The sequence below is a fragment of the Schistocerca gregaria genome, chromosome 1 (assembly GCF_023897955.1).
Source record: "Schistocerca gregaria isolate iqSchGreg1 chromosome 1, iqSchGreg1.2, whole genome shotgun sequence".
In the NCBI taxonomy this organism is placed as follows: Eukaryota; Metazoa; Arthropoda; class Insecta; order Orthoptera; family Acrididae; genus Schistocerca; species Schistocerca gregaria.
Genome location: NC_064920.1, coordinates 1,097,639,055 through 1,097,665,071, shown reverse-complemented (window position 1 = coordinate 1,097,665,071; position 26,017 = coordinate 1,097,639,055). Strand labels below are relative to the sequence as shown.

The 26,017-nt window shown below is 41.0% G+C and overlaps 1 protein-coding gene across 1 annotated transcript in view; it reads right to left on the bottom strand.

The window, feature by feature from the left end:
• Positions 1-26,017, bottom strand: part of LOC126282244 (probable cytosolic Fe-S cluster assembly factor CPIJ010948) — a 60,109-nt gene that overhangs the window by 31,827 nt on the left and 2,265 nt on the right. Inside the window, exons 4-5 of the mRNA XM_049981835.1 lie at positions 14,084-14,192; positions 12,445-12,600 (exon numbers count right to left, since the gene is read on the bottom strand). Coding sequence (XP_049837792.1) covers positions 12,445-12,600; positions 14,084-14,192 — 265 coding nt within the window. The remainder of the gene's footprint in view (positions 1-12,444; positions 12,601-14,083; positions 14,193-26,017) is intronic.

Genomic DNA, 26,017 nt, shown 5'->3' with positions numbered 1-26,017 from the left:
ATTGCAAAAGTAAAGATACTTTTATTTGTTAATTCACCTACTTACATGCATGCCCAGAATACTGGAAATAGAAAGGAAATCTGGGATAAACTGCTAGAAGTCTACACAGGGCCTGGACTTTCAAGAAGAAGAGGCTTGTTGAGAACACCTTAAGGACACGGCTAGAAAACTGTTTGTCTGTGGAACACTATGTAACAAAGGTAATTTCTACTTCAGACAAGTTGAATGGCTTAAGTTTCAGCATAAAAGATGAATAACTTGTTTCTATTGTATTCACTGGGCTACCTGACAAGTACAAGCTGATGATTAATTGGTTTAGAAAATTTGAATGTTACAGTCACAGGGGATTCATTTAAGATAGGGTCACTGCAAGAAGTGAAGACAATGTCTGCCAAAATCATCACCTGCTGACTTGGCTCTTTAGACTAAAAGGAGGGCTCATCGGCATGATAAATGCCACATTTCCACAGGACCAAGATGCTACAGCTGCAATAAATACAGCCTTTTGGAAAACAACTTTCTGAGCAAAAATAACACTTACAGCAAGCTGGTGGTAAAAGCAGCAACTGAAAGCACACCGCAGAGTGTGTGTGTGTGTGTGTGTGTGTGTGTGTGTGTGTGTGTGTGTGTGTGTGTGTGTGTGTGTGGTGTCTATTGTTGACGAAGGCCTTAATGGTCGAAAGTTTTACTTGTGACACTTTTTTTGTTGTGTCTACCTGCGACTCAGCACCTCCGCTATATGATTAGTAGCACCTTTACTTTTCATAATATTGTTACATTCCATCCTGGATTTTCTACTGTTTAATCTATGGTAATGGGACATTTACATTCTGATGCAATGGAAAACTGGTGTAAAAGTTTGGCCGAAGCAGGTGCGGCTCGTAATTAAAGGCTCTTAGTGGAGCCACCCCAAAATACATATTAAAATAAATTTCTCAGTAACATATTACAGAATTTAAATTATATGATTGCATTTCACATATTTCCCACATGGTTTCAAATAGGGCCTGTCAAAGATTTTGGGGCTGTTGATATGTGATGTTGTAATGTTGTTACGTGTAATGTTGTTGCTTTAATTTGTTCTGAAAGTGGTGCTGATATTCAAGACCATAAAAATGGGTTAAAAGCAGTGAGCTATGTGAGGAAGTTAATCTTGCATTATTGCGCAACTGTTTCACCAGGTATCCAGTCTAGCTTACCAAATTCCCAACCAGACTAACATTAATTATAATCTTTTAGTACTCATCTTATGATAACCAGTAATATATATACAAAAGGACAATTTAAATAAAAAGAAATAAATCAGTTAATATTTGGACATTTATTTTAACATTGATCATTGTTCCGTTGAAATTTTAGCATATCTAACTTGATTCATAACTAAACTGGTGCCTTATTTAAGACTGTGAAAATGTGAGTTTGTAATCTTATGGAACACATAAAATAAGGAGACTACATACAACACTGCATTCATAAAATAACACACGAAGAACGTTGAAACATATCCAAGAGGAAATCAACCACAACCAACCAATTCAATTTTCACTCAAAGAAGTTATGTTCGTAGCGCAGTCCTGTCCGTCATGAAATTACCACACACTGGTATACTAAATTCATACTAACACTCTGTGAAATCTTCCCAAAAAGAATAGCTGAGCACTACTTTGATGCTTACACCACATGCCTCATGTGGTCAACTTGGTTTGCATAAAGAGTGTAACTCCACAATAATTTTGATAATTAAAATAAATTACATCGAAGCGCAATTTACAAAAGAAAAATCTTGAACTGGTTACTATCATCTTACTATTAACCTGATAGGTCAAACAATTGTATAAGCATGTGGTACTGGTCTCACAAAGTACACCCCACGTGGGTTGAACATAAAGAAAATTGCTATATTGAAAAATATTGTCAAGACGAGACATTATAATCTCACGCACATTCGCATTTAAGATTGATGATCTTAGTTAGTGTTACTGATCAACATGTGGTTCCAGTTTACTCACAAAGTAGTGACAAAGCAACTACCGGAAGATATTCTGAACTTCACACTCGAATTACACTGTGTTGCAATTTAAGATAACATTAGATATTTTAGAGCTAAACCTGAAATAAAGGTGATTAAATTTTCAGTTAGGCTGAACTTAATAAATCCATTGTCCTACGGACTTAGCAGACACGCGCTTAGTCGGAGATCTTACCACTTCAGACGCTCGCCGCGAACGGACTGACCTGGGCCGCTACCGAGCGTCCTTAACAGATACGAACGGAAGTGACCAGAGGAGCAGCTTCCTATACCAACATGACAAGGGACAGACAGGACCATACTAAGAATAGAAACCTCTCTGCTTTTAGAAAGCGTAGCTACCTGTTCTGACATTGGTCCTACTGTTCTCTAGCAGACAGGCTTGTCTGCTACCATCAAGCATGCAACTAGAAATACATTTGCTCATTCATCCTCTCACACAGAAGGGAAGGGGGATGACAGCATCTTATCATATACCGTATATAAAAGAAAGCGGATGTAGGTTCCGTATGAGACTATGTGACATGAATTACATATAAACTGTTTTTTAAAGTGTAGTAGTGTGACAGATCGTTCTTGTTTATGTGTAAAAGTAACACGTTTCACTGCTCAGTCTCCTCCCAGATAGTCACAAACATCACAGTATATTTAGAAGAAAAATTTATGCCATAAATGACAACATATTTAAGAAATTAACGTGAAAGGAATCCAACAGAGACCTTTCAATGTCATGACATTTTTCGAACAGATAGTAGCTAGTCTTAAGGCTGCACCTTGAAATCCCACTTAGCTCTATGGAGCAGAGGTTTGGAGGCGTGGTTTCCTCAGAGTACAGCTCTTATGGGTGACCCGAAGGCTCTACTGTTTCAGCCCAATTGTGTACTATCAATCCGCACACAATTTTCACATTCCACTGCTTACATCAAAAGGGAATGAACACAATTTCTGAAACTTTGCTATTGAATCCCTGTCTCTGTATATCTCTGTTATCCTTCGATGTGTCTTTAATCAACATGTAGTATTATCGTTTTGATAGGGTTTTAGACAGTTTTTCTTATTACTGTCACTGGCTATTCTATCCACCACTGGAATAAGTTTGCAAATGTCCCACCTGAGTGCACTAACGTACGGTAAGATAAGTTTCACCACCTAGCGAGAGTTTCATGAATGATAAGAGGAATAAGCATGTGAAATATACCTTTTGCGTGAAATATGTCCAGATATACTTTAATTTCCTTTCTTGCCGAATGAGGGTTGCGTACGTTATTAGCAAGTTTCTTTTTGTGAGTTATGCACGAGTTGAGTGAGTTTTACTTTCTTGCAAATAACAGCGACATAAAACGAGTTCAAAAACAACACAATATGAATTCAGTGTGCAATTTATCAGGTAAGATTTTAGAACATGCGGTTAGTATGAAAGTGAAGGAACTTGGTGTGCTCAGTTTCAAAGTAAACACGAATCAAGAACAAAAACACAAACAGTGTAAATCCAGGCAAGGGTATAAACACAACTTTAACACAGTAATGCACAATGCAGCTGAGTGGCTGTGTGCACTATATCACTTAAAATGCATATTTTTGTAATACATAAGTGCAAATACATTAAATACAGTGTGTGCAGTTCCATGGCAATTGAACAAGTTTTCATGTCAGCCAGTCACCGCACAAGCTCAGTGACGTAATGGAAACATCACTGTTTTGTCACTCAATTTCATAAACACTGCGGTTTGATTGTACAAAACATTAAATGTCTGAAGTTTAGAACCATAAGCATGCAATGAAGCTAACACACACCGCATTAAAGATCTTTCCAAAACCCATCTTTTAAAATGATTTGTTGTGGTAAACTGTCAGGAAATGTGATGTTGGGTGATAAATAAGCTACCTACAGATTTTATATTGGAGTTAGCTTTTGATGTTATTTCGTATTCGATTATGAAACGGAAAGAAAATACAGTATGTAAAAGTTTGGCTAGAGTGTGATATTGCCCCCCCCCCCTCCTGAAGTCTTGGTTATGGTGACAAATTGATCTGTAGCATAGATTGAGGTCTAGGTTAGTTTCGATCAATAAATGTTGCAGCCTTCTCCAGTATTGAGACCATGAGCTGCACCTGGGCCGAAGGTATAACGTATAAAGGAGCTATGAACAATCCCTGGTTTAGAAGGTAAACAGGCCAGATTTCCTGTCCAGTATTCTACCTCTCAAGCTAAGTGAATGCTTGAATTATTATTCAGATCTGTGTGGACCAAAGCCTACAAGGTTTTCTTACATCACCTAAGAATAATGATCGTTCACCAGAAATCATTAAAACTTTTAAGGAACATTTGGTAACATACACTGCTAAAGGAATCTCCTCGTTAGATTACTAATGAAGTTTCTGCATAACATGATGCTTGAAGAAGCATGGTTAGGAAAGAAGCTAGATCCTTGGCATCTAGGAGATTTGGCATTACAGCGTAAATCCAAATTCCAAAGAACAGCAGATACAAATGGGGCCAAGAAAGGCAACTAATTTATACTTATAGGATACTGTGAAGAAATTACAGCATACAACATATTTGAACATTCCCACAAGACATCAATAAAAGCTATTTTCACGAGGAAATGGTTCACAAGGATTGAGTGAAATCAAGCACTTCTGGTCATTCACAAGAAAACATATCAACTTTTTATTCCGTTCATAAATAAAAAGGAGGATGAACTAACAAACAGGTTTGCGAGATGTTGAAACAGAATGTGTTAGTACTCAAACAAGTAGTAATTTACAAGACAACAACAACAAATGAAAGTAGCACACAAGAATTGAGTCTCAACAAAGATGCTGAGTCACCCAGGTGTATTCAGTCACTGAGAAGATCTACAATCTCATCTTAACTTCATTTCTGGTCCGAGCTGCTGGAGTTGGCAGTCGTGTGTGTGTGAGGTGTGCTTGCTTGCATGTATGAATGGTGTGAGTTTCTCTTTTGCTGCGGCCAAAAGCTTTGTGTAAGTGTCTTATACTTGTGCCTAGTTGCAACTTAACATGTCATCTTTATGGTAAGTAGCAATATACCTTTTCCTACATTGTTGATGTACCACAACTTAAAATTACGTAAGGAATTACTTGAATCAGCTCCATCAATACTGGAAGATGAGTTACGAATAGGAGATTCTGACAAACGACTGCGAGAAATACATGACAAAAGAATTGGTGAAGTAAATGCATTATCAACCCATTGGTGACTTTGCAGTACAAGTTTCAGCAGAGACAACATTGACTGGGATGTTCAAGGTTAAGAGTCTATGCCTGACTGTATTCTTATCTTTGGTGAGCTAAATATGAAGCTAAATATGCTCAGCTCTATATATCATTCTCTGTCTCGAATGTTCATTTTATGTGTGTGTTCACTGTAGGAAGCGTTAAAACGCTAATATTTGCCAAGTTGGAAATGCCCTTAGTCATGTACACAATGTGCACTGAGAGTATCCCTGACATGGTAAGTTTCTTCGGACCATGTAGACATAAGCCAAGAAAGACCACCTGATACAAAATCTTCTAAATTATTAAGTACACAGTTATTCAATTTTCTTTTTAAATTAAAAAGACTGTCACAAATAAGCTTTCTGCCAGCAAGCCCTTCATCAAAAATATACCACACGCACACACAAAGCCAGCTCATACATTCTCTCTCTCTCTCTCTCTCTCTCTCTCTCTCTCTCTCTCTCTCTCACACACACACACACACACACACACACACACACACACACACACACACACACACACATACATATGACTGCAGTCTCTGGCAACTGAAGCCACACTGCAAAGCAGCCAGCACTAGTGCATGATGGGAGTAGTGACTGGGTGGGAATAAGGAGGCTGGGGTGGGGTGGGCAAAGGAAAGAAGGGTAGGGGTAGGGGACAGTGAAGTGCTGCTGGGGAGTGTGCAGAGGCACTGTGGAGAGAGGGTAGGGCAGCTATGTGCAGTCGGGAGATTAGATGAAGGGCAGGGGAGAGTTTGGGGGGGGGGGGGGGGGAGAGGGGTTGTAGCAGAAAAGGAAATAAGTAAAAAGACTGGGTGAGATGGAAGAATGAAGGGCTGTGTAGTGCTGGAGTGGAATGTGAACAGGGAAGGTGCTGGACAGGTGTGGACAATCACTAACAAAGGTTGAGGCCAAAACGGTTACAAGAACATAGGATATATTGCAGGGACAGTTCTCACCTGTGCAAGTCAGAAAAGCTGGTTTGGTTTTGTTTTGCTTTAGGGCACAAAAAACAACTGGGGTCATACACGCCCAAGTCAAAACTGTAGAACACGAAGACAGAGAGGAGTTAAAAAACGACTATATGTCAGTCCCAACTGACAGAATAGAAGACAGCAAAAAATTGGCATGTGGAAAAATGGCTAAAAAAAGACACCATACAGAAACAGGGGTTCAAAACTAAAACTTAAATGACCTTTGTCATATTGCTTTGGCAGATAAAAAGTAAAACACGGTCGACAGCCTGCGCGTCATTTGCTACAATGGCCGATAACTCAGACGGCAAACCCAAGTGGGAACATAAATGGTTAAAAAATGGGCAGTCCATCAGGAAGTGCCGAACAGTTAAATCTTGGGCCCAATGTGTACAAAGTGGTGGAGTAGTGCCACTTATCAAATGACGATGACTAAAAACGCAGTGCCCAATACACAGCCTACCGATGGGAGGGCCGAGAGGTCGTCCACGTCACTTTGAGAGTCTTAATAAGCCAAAGCTTCCTCCCGTGAAGCAAGGACCATTGGTAATGCCAGAGGGACACCATGTCCTGGCAGATGGCAACACAGAGATCATTGGAGGGAATATAGGAACTCGCTGGCTGAGGTATGAGGATTGCAGCCTTTGCACCAGCATCAGCAGCCTCGTTTCCTGGCAGACCGACATGACCAGGAACCCACAGAAACATCACACTGGCTACATCAAGAGTGAGAAAGTGACAGTTTTCCTGGACCTGCTGCTGAACAGCGCATTTAGACTTTAAAGGGTGCTGAGTGAGTCTGAGCAGAGGACACAATTGAAAAGGCTGTGTCACCTGATGTACTCCGCGGCCTGATACAGGGCGAAGAGCTCAGCTGTAAATACTGAACAGTGTGCCAGAAGCCGATATTGAAAGACACGGGTGCCAATGACAAAGGCATCCTGACCCCAGGGTCAGTCTGAGAGCCACCAGTGTATACAAAGGTACCATCGCGAAGGTCCATGCGAAGTTCGTGAAACTGAAGGCGGTAGACCAAGGCTGGAGAAATGTTCTTAGGAGGCGAATGAAGGCCAAGGTTATCATGGGCTGCTTCATGAAGCCAAGGTGGTGAAGGGTTCACACCCATTGGGAAAGTTGCAGGTAGTGTGAAGTTAAGCCGATGTAGCAAGTGCCAAAAGCGATAGAGAAGAGGGACACACCCCATACTGACAATCAAAGGAATCATTACAGGAGGAGGCATAGGATGGATGGCCAAGCATGGCAGACAAACAGCATGCGTATCTGCTGAGAAGAAAGTCACAGTGATAGTTCAGCAGCGTCAGCATACAGACTCTCAATCAGGCTAGTGTAAAAGGCACCTGCAGCCAAATGGATGCCACAATGGTGGATAGTTTTGAGACAGTGTAAGAGGGATGGACGTGGAGACGCATAAACAAAGCACCCATAGTCAAGTTTTGAATGGACAAGGGACTAGTACAAATGGAGGAGGGTGGTTTGTTCGGCACCCCAGGAAGTATTATTGAGGACATGTAGGACACTGAGGAACCGCGTACAGCGAGCTGCCATGTAAGACACATGCGAGGACCAATAGAGTTTCCTATCATGCATGAGCCCCAGGAATTTTGTAGTTTCCCGAATGGAAGGGCAACAGGCCCAATATGTAAAGATGGTGGGAAAAACCAATTGCATCACCAGAAATTCATACAGAAAGTTTTGTCAGTGGAAAGGCAAAAGTCATTGTCCATGTTCCAGGAGTAACGATCAAGACATCACTGAAGACACTCCTCAGTGAGACACGTCTGTGGAGAACTGCAATAGAAGGCAAAATTGTCAACAAAAAGGGAGCCGGAGATGCCAGATGCCCAGTGGGACACAGGCCATTATAGGGTTAATGATGACACTCAGGACGGAACCCTGAGGCACACCATTTTCCAGGATAAAGGTGTCCAACAAGGCAGAACCTACATGCACCTTGAAAACTCGGTCTTTTAAAAATGCCTGAAGGAAACAGGGCAGGTGGCCATATAAGCCCCACATGTAAAGGGTGTGGAAGATACCAGTCTTCCACCAGCAAGTGTCTTAGGCCTTCTCCAAATCGTAAAACATGGCCACATTCTGGGATTTCCGCAGAAAACCATTCATGACATGGGTGAACAAAGTAGAAAGATGGTCAACTGCAGAACGCTGCGGCCGATATCCAAACTGTGGATTCATAAGTAAATTGCGAGACTTAAGAGCTACCGTACCAGCCGGGCATGAATCATACATTCCATCACTTTGCAAATGCAGCTGCTAAGAGAAATGGGGTAGTACCTAGAAGAAAGGTTTTGTCCTTACCAGGCTTAGGTATGGGTATAACGGTGGCTCCAGGCCAACGCCCGCGAAATGTGCCCTCTGCCCAGACGCAGTTGGAATGCTGACCTCAGGGGGAAGGTCAAAACAATTCGGTACGAAATGTGAAAGCTCAAACCAGTGTGAGGGTACAATTTCATTTCCCGAGGGCAGAGTACAAGGGAACACTGCAATTCTAAAAGCAACTGTAAATCCTCATTGTGGGACTGAAGACCACAAATGTTCCATTGGAGGAGAGCCATGATGAGGAAAAGATGTAGGGCTGTCACCTTGCTGGCTGCCGAGTGACAGGAGTGACAGCCAGTGAAGAGTCACTACTACAGGGCACAGAAGCAGGAGGATCCTGCTACATGGAGTCCACAGAAGCATCAGCTTGCTTGTGCGGTTGGTCTGTGGAGTCCAGTGCTGAAAAACAGTTGGTGGCCTGCACCAGCGACATGGAGGCCGCCCGGGTTGAAGTATAATGTGACGACACCGTCGAAGAGGATCTTCGAAGACTTGGCTGTTGTTTGGCTGGAGGGATGGAGGAAGTCTTAATGGGAATACTCCTTCTGTCCTTTCCAGCCTACCAGTTGTGTAGATGGTAGCTTCGTCCCTTGAGACAGGAGTTTGACAGCTTGTTACACAGCTGGACATGCAGTGCTGATGCTACCTTGACACTGGGCAATTTCACAACCTCAGAGCTGAATGGAGGTCACACATCTGCGTGGCTATGTCCTTCATGGAGTGAGGGGTAACAAGAACGGAACTATAGGTGGCAGATGGGAGAATGCAGGGTTTGTGAATAGCCAGTAAATTGCAAACTACTGGGTACGGCACTTTTTCCTTTACCATATCTCTTGGACAGCCCGCTCATCAAGATACATGAGAGGAAGCAGCCTGGCTGCCATTGCAGTTGATACAGCGGGGAGAAGGAGGTGGACAATCGCTCTCGTGCGCATCCCTACCACAGGTGACATATTTGGCTGGGTGTCAACAAGATGTTCTAGTGTGGTTGAAATGATGACACTAGCAGCGGTGCGTCAGGTTCGGAATATACGATCGGACTGTGATAATTTCATAGCCTGCTTTGATCTTTGATGGAAGCACCGCTCTATCAAAGGTGAGAAAAAGTGTGTGGGTGGCCACTAAGGAGGAATCTACCTTTTCATTACACAATGGTTGGCAAAGACACCCTGATCACAGGGGTAAGATTCGATTCCGGCCTCAGTTAGACCATTGAGCAGCCTGGTGTAAATTACACTATGGGAAGAATTCAAAGTTCCATGGACCTCGACACGAACAGGGTAGCTGTGGAGGAGCAAGGTAGCAAGCAACTGGTGTGCTTGAGAATCGGAAGTACTCTCCAAACGCAAAGTATCATTCCATAAACGAGAGCAGGATTTCTCAGGGCTGGCAATTGCATCAACATCTTTCTGAATAAAAAACAGATTTACCATGGCGAAGGACTGACCGTTTTCAGTATGTGAGACCATGAGGACCTGTGGTGCAGCCTGCCTTAGGTGACTGTTCACTCCTCGGATCACACCTCCCGAACACCTGACAGAGGAACCAACTGCAATTGGAAATTTGGGAAGGTTGCAGCTCAGGCAATTGCTCCTCCCTGGACCTGGCCTGTACCAGGGGACATGTGCAAACCCTACCTGTCGATCCGGGACTGGGAATTATGCGTTACCCTGTAACCTGTTAATGTGTCAGACACATGGGCCGGCCTTCAGGAGCACACAGGGAAGAAGAAGAAAAGAGGAAGCTCAAACACCAAAGCGGAGGAACGAGAGGAGAAGGGAAACAAAGAAAAGGGAGTGAAAAACAAAGGTGAGACTGTCTTACGAAAGTGACAAACGATGCAGAACATTCCCAATAACATCCCAGACATGTTCCCAATGTGAGGGGAAAGAGAATAGCAAGAGGATAGACATGCAGCACAGAAGGGAAAATATGCTGCAAAGGCTGGGGCCCCTTGGTAGCCAAGCATGAACCCGCCAAAGAGTGGCGAGCCCCCTGGGAGGAGAAAAGCTGGTGTACGTGGTAAGGATCCATATGGTACAGGCTGTGAAGCAGTTATTAAAATGAAGGATGTCGTGTTGGGTGGTGTGCTCAGCAACAGGGTGGTCCGCTTGTTTCTTGGCCACTGTTTGTCGGTACACAATCATGCGAACAGACAGCTTGTTGGTCATCATGCCCACATAGAATGCCGAAAAGTGGTTGCAGTTTAGCTTCTAGATCACATGACTGGTTTCACAGGTAGCCCTGTCTTTGATGGGATAGATGATGTTTGTGACTGAATTGGAGTAGGTGGTGGTGGTGGTGGTGGTGGTGGTGGGAGGACGTATGGGACAGGTCTTGTATCTAGGTTTATTACAGGCAATGGGTTCAGAGCAGGGATTGTGTAGGGATGGACAACTACATTGTGTAGGTTTGGTGGATGGGCGAGGGTTGGGGAGGATAGTGGGCAGGACATTTTTCATTTCAGGGCACGATCAGAGGTAGTCGAAACCCTGGCGGAGAATGTAATTCAGTTGCTCCAGTACTGGGTAGTACTGAATTATGAATGGTCTTCTGAGGTTGGACGGTGAGACGTTTTGGGAGTTGGTGGAAGACTGGAAAGATGAGGAATGAGAGATTTGTTTTTGTACAAGGCTGGGAGGATAATTACAGTCTGTGAAGGCTTCAGTGAGACACTCGGTATATTTTGAGAGGGACTGCTCGTCACTGCAGATGTGACAACCATCTGTGGATAGGCCGTGACCTTTCAAAGGAACCATCCCGGCATTTGCCTGAGGCGATTTAGGGAAATCGCGGAAAACCTAAATCAGGATGGCCAGACGTGAGATTGAACCGTCATCCTCCTCAATGTGAGTCCAGTGTGCTGACCACTGCACCACCTCACTCAGTAAGGTGGTAGGAATTATGGACTTTAGTAAGCATGTAGAAGGTAGGAGTGCGAGGAGTGGTAGGTGTGAGCAGGGAGATGGACTCCAGGGAGAGGTTCTGGGATGGGCCTAAGGATTTGAGGAGTGACTGGAGATCCTGCCAGATGTCTGGAATGGAGTCATTGTGTCAAGGTTCGTAGGTGGATGTATCTGATAGCTGGCAGAGTCCATCTGCCATGTAATCCTTGCGATTAAAAACAAGTGGTGGAGCCTTTGTCCGCAGTTAGGATTACAAGGTCGGGATCAGTTTTTAGATGATGGACTGCGGTTCTTTCTACGGATGTAAGGTTAGTTTGCATGTTGAGGGGTTTGGGGAATTATGGTGAGGCAAGATTCAAGGTTAACGCGGGGGGGGGGGGGGGGGGGGTGATTTGGGAGCAGTGGGGGTGGATCACGGCTGGATAGATGAGCACTAAGCCGTGCAAAATACCACAATTCCAAGATGTTCTACCATTTGCTGCTACTCGTAGATGGCAATGGCACTGTTTTCATCAAAGTTTAGCCAATTTGCATGAAATGTTTAGCCAATTTGCATGAAATTTTCATAAATCGTGTACACAAATCTTTCTTGAAAATCAGTATATCTATTAGCGAAAACTGTATCAAAATCCTGTAGTTCCTGAGATATAACCGATCATACAGACAGAACAGCAACAGGTATCAACAATTTATATATCTACTGAAGATAGATGTAATGACTGGAATGAAAGAAATTAGGCAAATACTGGCATATACCAAGGACAGCAGTGTCTCCAGAGCCACAGTATTTTTGGACCAAACAATTTTTAAAAAGAGATGGTATCAGTATACAACAAAGGGAAGGGGAGAGCTGGAAAAGAATGGATCATGCATGAAGGGGGGAAATGGAAGTATGGAGTTATTCAGTACACCACTGAAAATGTTAATCTTACCAGGGCACGTTGATGCCAGAACAGGGAGGCATTCAGAGGTACCATTCTCTGCCTTTTTATACCGATCAATAAATTCTTTTTGGCTTTCTATCAACACTATGTCTTCGGCTAATCTCATATCCAGCACAAGGTCAGCCCCTTGTGATTTGAAGTAACCTGCAACAGACAACAGTAAACATATTTCCTTTGTACTCCAGATTCCACCCAAATATGCAAAATGCCATTATCTGGGGATTCATTCTGATACAGGTAACAAAGTGTATTTATTTATTATTTTATATTTAGGTGTGAACACAACTTACGCTAATGCTTTAGTATACTCTAATGTTTGTGAATATTCTGAAACTAACACTGGTATACACAACTGAAATGGACTTTATACCACAGATTAGGGACATGACAATATATAACTGATTAGGTGTACGTAACTGTAGACTGGTCTCCAAAAATTCAGTGTGCTCATTAGCAATATCTTTATCATTACCTCTACCACAAAGGCTCTGCTTGAAACTGGAAAGCCATTACATTGCTGATTCGAGGCATGATGCCACAGGATGGGCAATCTGCAACTGTTCAGTACTGAGGAAATTTGACTTTTTTTAATGTTGTGTCAGTCAGTTGCAACAGTAAACACAAAGGTTAATATCAGTTAGAGTACTTGTTGCTACAATGGAGCTATTCATGCCTTTTGGCACCACCTGTATGACTAGTTACACTTAATAAAAAGGTGCGTGGTTTGAGAATGGTTGCGTCACCCCAAAACCATTAACCACTGCACCAAAAATTGTGTATCAATGCAACTGAAATGGGGTTGTATCCAATTTCTTCAAGCCAGTATGCCACTATATTATTGCTAGAATGATTCATCAGTGGCACTCACGGAATTCACATGTAATAAGTGAAAGTTCTGAACGACTGCTTTCTGAAGTTCAGTAAAAGATATAAAATCATCATCACTCCTTGTTTCTTTTTTTTAAATTTATTTTAAGTTTATTAATATAGAACAGTTTCATACCAAACACCAAATATCCCCCTACTAATAAACAAAAATGAGGAAATACAACCACTCACAAAGAGCTGATTGTCAACTGCAGCACATAATTCACACATGTAATGTCACAGAGATGTTACAACTGTCTGAGAAGCACCCTTTTGTTGTCTGTGTGGTTGTATGTGAGAGAGCATGTATTTAAACTAAATAAACAGTGGGCGCTCAAACGCTAGTACTATCCCATGCTGAAAGGGGAAAAGAGGCGCGGTGGGGTGGGGTGGGGTGGGGGAGGAGAAAAAGGAAGATTAATGTTTAACACCAAATTGATGGAGAGGTCATTAAAGACAGAGCACATGTTCAGATTGGAGAAGGCAATCATCTGTGTCCCTTCCAAAGGGCTCACCCTGGCAATTGCCTTAAACGATTGAAGGAAATCATGAGAACCCTAAATGTAGATGGACTGACAGGAATTTGAACCATTATTGTCCCTCTGGAACTAATCTTATTAGATCTCAACATTTGAGGTGCCAACTGGTGTCAGATAAATAAGCAAGGACAAGTAAAGTGGAAGAAGTATCTACAACAGCATCCAGTTTGCTGCAGCAGAAAAATGATGATGATATCTGAAGCTAATATCATTTCACTTACCAGTAAGTTTTCGAGCAGCATCTTCTGGGTCTATGTGGAAAGCTTCAGCCAAAGACAAAACTGGCTGAACTGAGAGGGAAATAACAATAAATTTGGCTTGACCTGATCCCTGGAAAAAAAATATTAAAAAGTATATTAACCATTTTCAAGAAATTTACTCAGATGAAATTAACTTCATGTTCAGTTGGTATGAAAAGGAAGGAAGGACAATTACAGATTGATTTCCCGTTGATATCAAGGTCATTAGAGATGGGGCACAAGCTCGGATTGTTTCAAGGATGGGGAAGGAAATTGGAACCATTCCAGTATTTGTCTGGAATTATTTGAGGAAATCATGGAAAACTTAAATCCGGGTGGTCATACAAGGATCTGTTCCATCATCAATAGATATGACACTTGATAATATATTTATAACTTGCAAAGGCATATTTGGAAGAAATGCACAGCACAGTAGGCTGTTGTTATTGTCTTTATTGTTGATTTTAGGCTGCTCAATAGCAAAATTATCAGCGATCTTGCTGCATATGCATATATAAATTTCATAAAACGAATACAAAGTCATTTTTCACAATCAATTTTACTGTGCTATTCCACAGACACATATTAACATTTTTAATGAGTGTGTGGAAGTGCCATTGTTTGTGAGAACAATGGGAGCTGCCCTCCACAACATTTCCTTATGTTGCTGGGTAGTCCGCAGGGTAGGGTGGAAGAATTCCTAGATAGTGAAAGAATGATTCAGATAAGTGAAGTGTAAAACTGTTTTCCAAAGATCACCCCTCAGTCAGACTAGGGGGCAGCCTACTGTCCCAGCCCCCATCATCATACACCCTGCATGTCCTGCTGTCACAGGCTTGAATCGCTTCGTAGCATTTCCTTTCATTCTAGAATAAAACAATGACCGAAGAATGAGGTTATGAATGTTGAAGTGTAATTACATAAATATGATCCTATGAAATGGTATTTGGGAGTGTCAAATAAAAAAGTTTTCTCCATAAAAACTCTACCAAACAACACTATCACTACTATGTTGCCAACAATTATAAGGTACATACATCCGCAAGGCACCTTAGCATGTGTGGTGGTGGGTGATTTTTGTTCTACAGTGGAACCTCAGTAATCTGACCTCTGATTGTCCGACTTCTCTCTTAGCCCTATGATCGCATCTCTGGTGCTTTATACATTACAATTTCGTGTATGATTTTTTTTTTGTGTGTGTGTGTGTGTGTGTGTGTGTGTGTGTGTGTGTGTGTGTGTGTGTGTGTGTGTGTGTGTGTGTGTGAGTGTGTGCACAATTTCTTATAATTTTGTTAGAATTTTAACACGGAAACAGTATTTCAGACACTATTTCCAACTGAAAATTAAAGTTGGGCTTACTCTATCGTGATGTTATGGGCCAATGTAAGTGTTCCTCTGATAATCTGACCTCCTCTACATCTATATCTACATGGTTACTCTGCAATTCACACTTAAGTGCCTTGCAGAGGGTTCATCGAACCATTTTCATACTACTTCTCTACTACTCCACTCACGAACAGCGAGTAGGAAAAAGGAACACCTAAATCTTTCTGTTCGAGCTCTGATTTCTCTTATTTTATTATGATTATCATTTCTCCCTACGTAGGTGGGTGTCAACAAAATATTTTTCCATTAGAAAGAGAAAGATGGTGATTGAAATCTCGTAAATTGATCCCACCACAAAGAAAACCGCCTTTGTTTCAATGACTGCCACCCCAACTCGCGTATCATATCAGTGACACTCTCACCCCTATTGCATGATAACACGAAACGAGCTGCCCTTCTTTGCACTTTTTCTTTTCCATCAATCCTACCTGGTAAGGATCCCATACCGTGCAGCAATATTCCAGCAGAGGACGGACAAGTGTAATGTAGGATGTCTCTTTAGTGGTTTGTCGAATCTTCTAAGTGATTTGCCAACAAAGGGCAGTCTTTGTTTCGCCTTCCCCACAATATTATCTATGTGGTCTTTCCAATTTATGTTGCTCGTAATTGTAATTCCTATGTATTTAGTCGAATTGCAGCCCTTAGATTTGTGCAATTTATCGTGTACTCTAAATTTATCGGATTTCTTTTAGTACCTATGTGGATGACCTCGCACTTTTCTTTGTTTAGTGCCAATTTCCACTTTTCGCACCATACAGAAATTCTCTCTAGATCATTTTGTATTTGTAATTTATCATCTGATGATTTTACTAGACGGTAAATTACAGCATCACCTGCAAAAAATCTAAGGGGACTGCTCAGATTATCACCTAGATCATTTACATAAATCAGGAACAGCAGAGGGCCTATGACACTACCTTGCGGAACACCAGATATCGCTTCTGTTCTACTCGATGTTTTACCATCTATCACTACGAACTGTGACCTCTCTGAGAGGACATCATGAATCCAGTCACACAATTCAGATGATACTCCATATACATGCAATTTGATTAATATATTAAAAACAAAGATTCCAAGACTTACCAAGCGGGAAAGCGCCGGTAGACAGGCACAATAAAATAACACACAAACACACACACAAAATTTCTAGCTTTCGCAACCAACGATTGCTTCTTCAGGAAAGAGGGAAGGAGAGGGAAAGACGAAAGGATGTCGGTTTTAAGGGAGAGGGTAAGGAGTCATTCCAATCCCGGGAGCGGAAAGACTTACCTTAGGGGGAAAAAACGATAGCGCGCGCGCGCGCCCACACACACACACACACACACACACACACACACACACACACACACACACACACACACACACAAGCAGACATACAGATATATAGCAGTGTGTGTGTGTGTGTGTGTGTGTGTGTGTGTGTGTGTGTGTGTGTGTGTGTGTGTGTGTGTGTGTGTGTGTGTGCACGCGCGCGCGAGTATATACCTATCGTTTTTCCTCCTTAAGGTAAGTCTTTCCGCTCCCGGGATTGGAATGACTCCTTATCTTCTCCCTTAAAACCCACATCCTTTCGTCTTTCCCTCTCCTTCCCTCTTTCCTGAAGAAGCAAATGTTGGTTTTGAAAGCTAGAAATTTTGTGTGTGTGTTTGTGTGTTATTTTATTGTGCCTGTCTACCGGCACTTTCCCGCTTGGTAAGTCTTGGAATCTTTGTTTTTAATATATTTTTCCCATGTGGAAGTTTCTTTCTATTTTATTTACATCACTAATTTGATTAATAGTCACTTGTGAGGAACGGTCTCAAAAGCCTTCTGGAAACCTAGGAATATGGAAGCGATCTGAGATCCCTTATCGACAGCACTCATTACTTCATGGCAATAAAGAGCAAGCTGTGTTGCACAAGAACAATATTTTCTGAATCCCTATTGGTTCTGTATCAATAAGTCATTTTCTTCAAGGTGATTCATAATGTTCAAGTACAGTATATGCTATTATGACTTCTGCACCACTTGTTAGCTGCAGACACAGTGGCTGCGCCAAAGACTGAGACGGCATGGAGTATTACAATTATTTATTGAACTTTCTTTACAATTTCTCCCTCGTCGTCGCTGCCCAGCCCTGCGGGTCCCTCCGCCAGGCTATTGCTAAGTAGATTCTCCGACAATGCGTGGAACGCCTGCCGCTGATCGCACTCGGGAGCCTCAGGTCACAAGTGCTCCGCTGAAGCCAGGATGCCCTGTGGTTGAGATGAACTCGTCGCCGCTCAGTGCCGTAGTATGGGCACGCCCACGGAGCTGCAACACTGTGAGGTCAGCTGCTGATGCCTGCTGCACCGGCCGGTGCAGCAGGCATTGGTGGCTGGGAAGCCGTGAGTCACGATGTCCGCGAGGTCCCGTCTTGGACGGACTATGTGCCGTGGGGCCAGCTGCCGCTGTCTGCTGCACCGGGGGCTGGGACGCCATCAGTCATGATGTCTGCAAAGTCCCGTCATGGACGGACCAAGTGCCGGGGGGGCCGAGTTGCCATGAAGTCCGAGTATCAGCCCTGGCGGCACCTGTGACCAAGACTGCGCTGCAGCCAGTTCTGCGGGAAGTTCTCGCTGTAGTTAGTCAGCCATAGTGCCAACTGAACTCGGGCTGGCCTCCAGAGCTGAAGTTGACTTCTGGCGGCGAACGGATGACTCCTGCGAGATGGAACAGACTTCCGGAATCATCACCTACGAAGATTGAACATTCGGACACTGACCACATCCGTCCTCAGACCCGAACTGCTTCCTAATGGCTTGTCTGTTGCTGACAGCGCTCCACTATTTATATCTGGCAGGAGGACATTTTTTACCCTCGGTGGTAGCTTTTTGTTATTACTCCTGCAGTATATTGCAGTGTAACTTAGCATGCTGGCCTCACTTCCTCTTACTCGGCACTCTCCAGGCTTCGCTCGGCACTGGGTTTGTGTGTGTCCTTGTGTCAGTCTGTTGGTAGACTGCTGCTCTCGCAAGGGTATCTGTGCCTGCCTAATTCGCAATGCCTCGGTTGATGGTGTGCCTCTGTTTTGCCACTCTCCACTGCGTGAAGCAACGCTTACTACATGTGGCCACAACAATGCTATAAAATCTAACTGCAAATTGAGGTCAGTGAAATGGGTCTGTAATTCAATGGGTTACTCTTCTTTTCTTGAATATTGGTGTGACCTGTGCTACTTTCCAGTCTTTAGGAACAGGCCTTTCGTCACGTGAGCAGTTGTATATGATTGCTAAGATGGCACTATTGTGTCTGCATACTCTGAAAGGAACCTGGCTGGTATACCATCTTGACTGGAAGACTTGCCTTTCTTAAGTGATCTGAGTTGTTTTGCAACACCTAAGATATCTACTTTTATGTCAGTCATGCTAACAGCTGTTCTGGTTTTGAATTCTGAAATATTTACTTCGTCTTCTTTTGTGAAGGAATTATGGAAAACTGTATTTAGTAACTCAGCTTTAGTGGTACCATCATCAATAACATTTCCATCGCTATCGCACTGTGATGGTATTGACTGTTTTTTCCAACTTGTGTACTTTAATACGGCCAGAATCTCTTTCGGTTTTTACCATATTTTGAGACAACGTTTCATTGTGGAAACTATTAAAAGCATCTCCTTTGCTTTGTGACCATCGTCTCGGTCCTGTAGGGGATGGATTATTAAGGTTCTACTTTACTGTAATCCCCCCACTTTTTTCTGTTATAGTTGTAAAAGCTGCAAAGCATGAACAACTGCTGCTCTTTAATTTTACCCTCACGGTCGTTTTGTGAAATAACGGTGAGAAGAAGCAATATGTTGGTTGACACTACCAGTAAAGTATAATCATGTGATTTTAATAGTAAACTGCATCGTGATGTTCTATGCTTCTCTTGTAGTATCTGCCCATCCAAGCTGAATGAATACATCTGTGAAACTTGTGTGCTAACTAAATAAATGATTTTTTTTGTTTCTTCTAGATTAGTTTAGATTTAATTTAGTTTTCATTCCACTAACCCAAAAAATGAGATGATTCTCGTGAGCGCGGAACATGTCAGAAAGTATAACATAAAACATTTGAATATAATACTTACTACCCTGACCATTTTTCAGGAGATTGTCAAAATAGGTGAATACAATACAGTAAACTGGAACAGCTAATATTTACAGAATTACCACACTGTCAGAATGAAACATTGTTATGCACTATTAATAAATTTATCATACACAAAATACCTAATCTTGACTGTTGGGACCAAGTGTAGTCAAAACTGAAATCTAACAGACATTTTTACTTAAGCTGGCCTAAAGTCTCTGTTAAGATATTCATCTATAGAGTAGAAAGAATTGCCTATCAAAAAGTCTTTAAAAAACTCTGTTTAAACTGTGCTTTATCAGAAACCAAGTTTTTAATGGTTGCTGGCAATTTATTGAAAATGTGTATTCCTAAATATTGAACCCCTTTTTGGACCAGGGTACGTGATTTTAGGTCTTTATGTTGATTGTTCTTATTTATAGTATTAATAATATGTATTGAGCTATTAGTTGGAAATAGAGATATATTACTTGCAACAAATTTCATTAAGGAATAAATATACTGAGAAGCAGTGGTTAGAATACAAAGAACTTTGAACAGGTTTCTACAGAATGTTCTTGAATTTACATCACAAATGATTCTTATTACACGCTTTTGCATGCTAAAAACTTTTTCTCGGTTAGATGATTTCCCCCAGAATATGATCCCATATGACAAAACAGAATGAAAGAAAGCAAAGTACGCTATATTTATATCCCCTGCATCTGACATTATTCTCACTGCAAATACAGACTTGTTTAGGCACTTAAGCTACAGTCGCACCTGGTAAGGACCAATACTTGAAAATGAGTTGAATGATGATTTTGTAAGCTACCTTATCCCAGGATAGACAACAAGTCCTTTCAGTGAATTTCAGTTATTTGCCTTTCCTATGGTTAGTTTTACAAAGTTGTTACATTTTAAATTGCACTATGTATATACCCCCAAATATTTAAATATTGTGACTTTTTAGTGATTGTTTGGCAATCATTTAATCAAACAAAAATAGGTCGTGTCATCTATTTACGAGCAATGCATTAGCGTTGTTAATGTTGTGAGTCAGTTGACTGCCTGAACATATATTTATATGCCTTTTTCTAGTCTTGTAAAGTGTTCTCTCTGGTAAGAATGTGGGATAATTTTTTTATACACCCTGTGTTAAGTCATGACCAAACAAAAGCCCTGTGAAGCTGCAGGAGTTCAGACCTGTCAACTTCCCAAGTTCATTTGCTATGACACTTAAAAATGTCAAGTTGTTTGTGGTACATAATCTTCAACTCTTTGAGACGTAGCACCCAAATAAATCTATTATTAAGAAGCAGATCCAAAACTCAAATTGCATAGTTAAAATTTAAAGTGTTATCACATATGAAGAGTTCAGATACATTAAAAAGGCAATATGCATAATTAAAATCTAAGCAGATGTTCTTTACTAGATGTGAGGGAAAAAAGAAAATATATTTTCTCTGTCCACTGATACAGCAGTTGTGTATTATTGCATGTCGGTCCCCCCCCCCCCCCCCCCCTCCCCCCCCAGCCATTATCGGAAACATGCAGTGATGCTAAGGTAAACAAGTACAGTGGTTACTAAAGAAAACACATCACACTGTGAATGATTTAAAGACAGCTGTACATATACTATCAAGTGGTTTAGCATCTCCTCATGAAACAGCACAATGAAAACTCAGGATAAGCCAACCAAAGCACCCTCACTCCCAGGTGCAATAATATTGAGTTCAACTAATATATTGGGTAGTTCTCTTCATTCATTACAATATTGGTATTCTATTTCGGATTTTCATTATCATGCTGATGAGCAAACGGCATATTTATGTAATAAAAGCATAAATCAATACTTTTCCTGAGTGTCAGATGTGCTTTGATGAATTTGAAAGTAGATATATGATATACTGAACGACTGTATCACTTATGAATTTCAATAATAATATTCCCTAAATTATCACAAGATTGGACACCGGAGTTTTCCATGGAAATTTTAGGGACATTGATTTCTAGAGACTAAAGGAACATACACAGCAAAGTTGAAATGTTAACATAAAGATTATCAGACTTCTATTTTATGAAAACGAGGATTCCTTTGAAAGTCCCTAAGTATCTCTCAGTGCCAGATAAAACACACAATATTTTGCAGCATTTACAGCCATTCTATGAGATGGTTTGTTACCAGCAAGCACATTTCTGAACCGTACATGACTGTCAAAAGCAGAAAATAAAAGTACATACTGTGGGTAGGGGTTCACAAGATAACGACATTGGCTAAAAAATCTGATGGGGTGATAGTTGAGGATACAGCTCCAAGCAGAGGAGGGAGACTAGGACAAAAAGGGGAGGGGGATTGTCTGTGTAGGACTAGAAAACAATGCAAGCCGTATATGTTTTGGTGTGTGATGGTATATTATGTCAGGCAAGTTTTTGTTTTATGTTTCAGATGTATAGATGTCAGCAATATTTTTTGTCTGTAATACGTTTATACCACATGTTCTTTAATATAGCAATATAGCTCTAATGAATATGGCAATCTGGCAAGAGGAATGATGTACCATACCATGCTGTCAATTACACCTATTTATGTTCCTCCAGCCATGGTTGCAATGGCGGACTGAATTTAGTGTAGCCCAATATCTATATTAGGTCGCAAGGAGATACTCTGGCTCCGAGTTGTTGAAGACAACAAAAGAGCCACTTTTGTAAAATGACGTTGCTCTGTAGTGTATCCTTAGGCTTAATTTAGTAATTTAGGTTGGAAAGTGACAGTGAGCAATGAATGTGTAACAATTCTTTTTTTATATACTTTGTACATCTATTCCAATCCAGTTTGTGTTACATGCAAGTAACAAGAAGTATTAGTTTCCCCATTAAAAACCACTTGCTGCATATTGGCATGTGACAAATTCATTGTAACTTCACAAGTCTTTAATGCATCAAACGCATTCATAAAATTTTTTAAGACACATTGGGCTACCTGTGGGCACTATTTGACTCAATGACACTGTTTATTGGACATCCATATGTGCATGGTTTCAGAAATGGTGCACAGCCATTTAGTTAGTCTCATCATGTTCCATAGATCATTTGTGTGACAAATGTTAAAAGATGTGGAAAGAGCCTTTCACATTCAAATAACAAATTAATTTGTAAATATGATTACATGCTGACAATGCTGCAGAGTACAGATGTTGATGATCAATATTTTTGGTTGCAGCATAGTCCACCCCCCTTTTATGCTAAATACAACGTTAATGTAGAGTAATGACTGTTATTTTTTTTTCTTCTGGTATTGGAATTATGCACATTATTATTCCTTTTGAATTGAAGTGGATTTTTGAAATTTATTTATAAGTCAAGTTCCATAGAATTAAATTGAGGAGCAAATCTCCAAGATCATGGAATGTGTCCGTACATGAAATTACAACATAAAAGTAATGAAAGATAAAAGTAAAATGTTTATGAACCCGAAAAAAGTCAAGCCATAGGTTTCAGTAAACTCTGTCAACAATATAACATAACTGTCTCCTCCCACACAGGCCACGAAGGCCAAAAGGTACAGACTGGCCGCTGTGTCATCCTCAGCCCACAGGCGTCACTGGATGCGGATATGGAAAGGCATGTGGTCAGCATACTGTCTCCCGGCCGTAAGTCCATTTCCAAGACTGGAGCCATTACTTCTCAATCAAGTAGCTCCTCAGTTTGCCTCACTAGGGCTGAGTGCACCCCGCTTGCCAACAGCGCTCGGCAGACTGGATGGTCCAAGTGCTAGCCCAGCCCGACAGTGCTTAACTTCGGTGATCTGATGGGAACCAGTGTTACCACTGCAGCAAGGCCGTTGGCAATATAACATAAGAATCAGCCTAATTTTTCAAGGAACTCCTCAACAGAATAACAGTGACCAACGAGGAAACTTCAGTTTCGATTATAAAGTGTGTGGATTACTGCTAAGATATTTGAATTCTTGTGGTAGCTTATTGAAAATGGATGCAGTAGTATACTGCACATCTTACTGCACAAGAGTTAAGGAAGACTACTCCAAATGCAGGTTGGATTTCTGCCAAGTATTAACTTAGTGAAAGCTGTTTATTCTTGGGAATAAGCAGATATTGTTAACAAGAAACGACAGTAAATAATATATATATTGAGAGGCCAATGTCAAAATACCCAGACTAGTGAACACGGGTCAACAAGAGGTTCATGAACTTACACCATGTATTGCCCGAACCGCCTGTTTCTGAGCCAAAAATATCCTATTAGAATCGGAAGAGTTACTCCAAAATATAATACCATATGACATAAATGAATGAAAATAAGCAAAGTAGACTAATTTCCATGTCGATTGATCACTTACCTCAGATACCGTTCGAATAGTAAAAATGGCAGCCTTAAGTCTTTGAACAGATCCTGAAAGTGGGCTTTCCACGACAGTTTACTATCTACCTGAACATCTAGAAATTTGAACTGTTTAGTTTCACTAATCATATGCCCTTTCTGTGAAATTAAAAAGTCAGGTTTTGTTGAATTTTGTCTTAGAAACTGTAAAAACTCTGAGCCTTGCTGTGATTTAGCATTAGTTTATTTTCTACAAGCCATGAACATAGGTCATGAACTGCATTGTTTGAAACCGAGCCAATGTTACACACAACATCCTGTACAACCAAGCTAGTGTCATCAACAAACAGAAATATTTTAGAGTTGCCCATAATACTAGAGGACTTGTCATTTATATAAATAAGGAACAGGAGTGGCCCCAACACTGATCCCCGGGGCAACCCCCCATTTGACCGTACCCCATTCAGACCCTACATCAAAGCCATTCTCAACAATGTGAATAATGAGCATTTGCTGTCTGTTGCTAAAATAAGAGGTGAACCAATTGTGAGCTACTCCCTATATTCCGTATGGTCCAACTTCTGGAGCAATAGTTTGTGATCAACACAATCAAATGCCTTAGTTAAATAAAAAAATATGCCTAGTGTTTGAAACATTTTGTTTAACCCATCCACTACCTCACAGAGAAAACAGAATATAGCATTTTCACTTGTTAAATGACTTCTAAAGCCAAACTGCACATTTGATAGCAAATTGTGTGATATAAAAAAATCAATTATACTTACATACACAGCCTTTTCAATAACTTTAGCAAACAATGATGGCACAGAAACAGGTCTAAAATTGTTTACATTATTCCTTTCTCTCTTTTTATAAAGCAGCTTTACTACTGAGTACTTTAATTGTTTAGGAAATTGACCATTCCTAAAGGAAAAATCACAAATATGGCTAGATAAAGGGCTAACATCTGTGGCACAGTACTTTAATATTCGGCTAGGCACTCCATCACACCCATGAGAGTCCTTAGTCTTCAGTGATTTAATTAGTGACTCAATCTCCCCCTTGTCAATATCACAGAGGAGTATTTCAGACATCAGCCTTGGAAAGGCATTTTCCAAGAGAGTTGTATGACTCCCTGTAGAAACTAAATTTTTATCTAATTCACCAGCAATGATCAGAAAATGATTGTTAAATACTGTACACATATCTGATTTATCAGCAGCAGAAATATTTTTACTACGAACTGACTTCATATTGTCAACCTTGTGCTGCTGACCAGACACTTCAATCACCACTGACCATATGGTTTTAATTTTATCCAGTGAATTACCTATTCAATTTGCACACCACCTTTATAATTAAATTTTTAAGCACCATACAATAATGTTTGTAATGGGCAACTGTTGCTTGATTGTGACTTTTCTAACATTTTGGTATAATTCCAGCTTTGTTCTACATTATATCCTTATCCCACTAGTCAGCCACCATTGCCATTACCCCATTTAGAATTTTCTAATGTAAAGCAAGTCCCAAAAAGCATGGGAAATGTGTTAAGGAATGCATTATATTTGCCAACTTTGTTATCAGCACTATAAACTTCCTGCCACTCTTCTTTCTTGATGAGGTTTAAAAAATTCATTGCCACTGGATTAACTTTCCTACATAGTTGGTAATTATATGTGACATTTGTTTGAGCCATCTAGTAATGAAGTTAATGAATAAAAGTATTGTCTATGGCTGTGCTACTGTTACTCTGCATCCTAGTTAGGAAAAACACAGTCTGCATCAGATCATATGAATTTAGGAGTTCTACCAACATCCTTTTGCTTGCGCCATCATATACAAATTAATATTGAAGTTACCACATATAAATAATTTCTGGTACTTCCTATAAAGTGAATCAATAACGCTCTCTGGCTTGAGTAGAAATGCTCTGAAGTCAGAGTTAGGAGACTTATAAACAACAAACATTACAAGTTTAGTTTATTAAATTCCCCTGCCCCTGCAAAATATTCACATATCTTTTCACTGCCGCGCTGTGCCACGTCTATGTACTAAAATGGATTTTTTCCTTTTTCATACATGGCCACTCTGCAAGGAACTCCTTGAAAAGCAG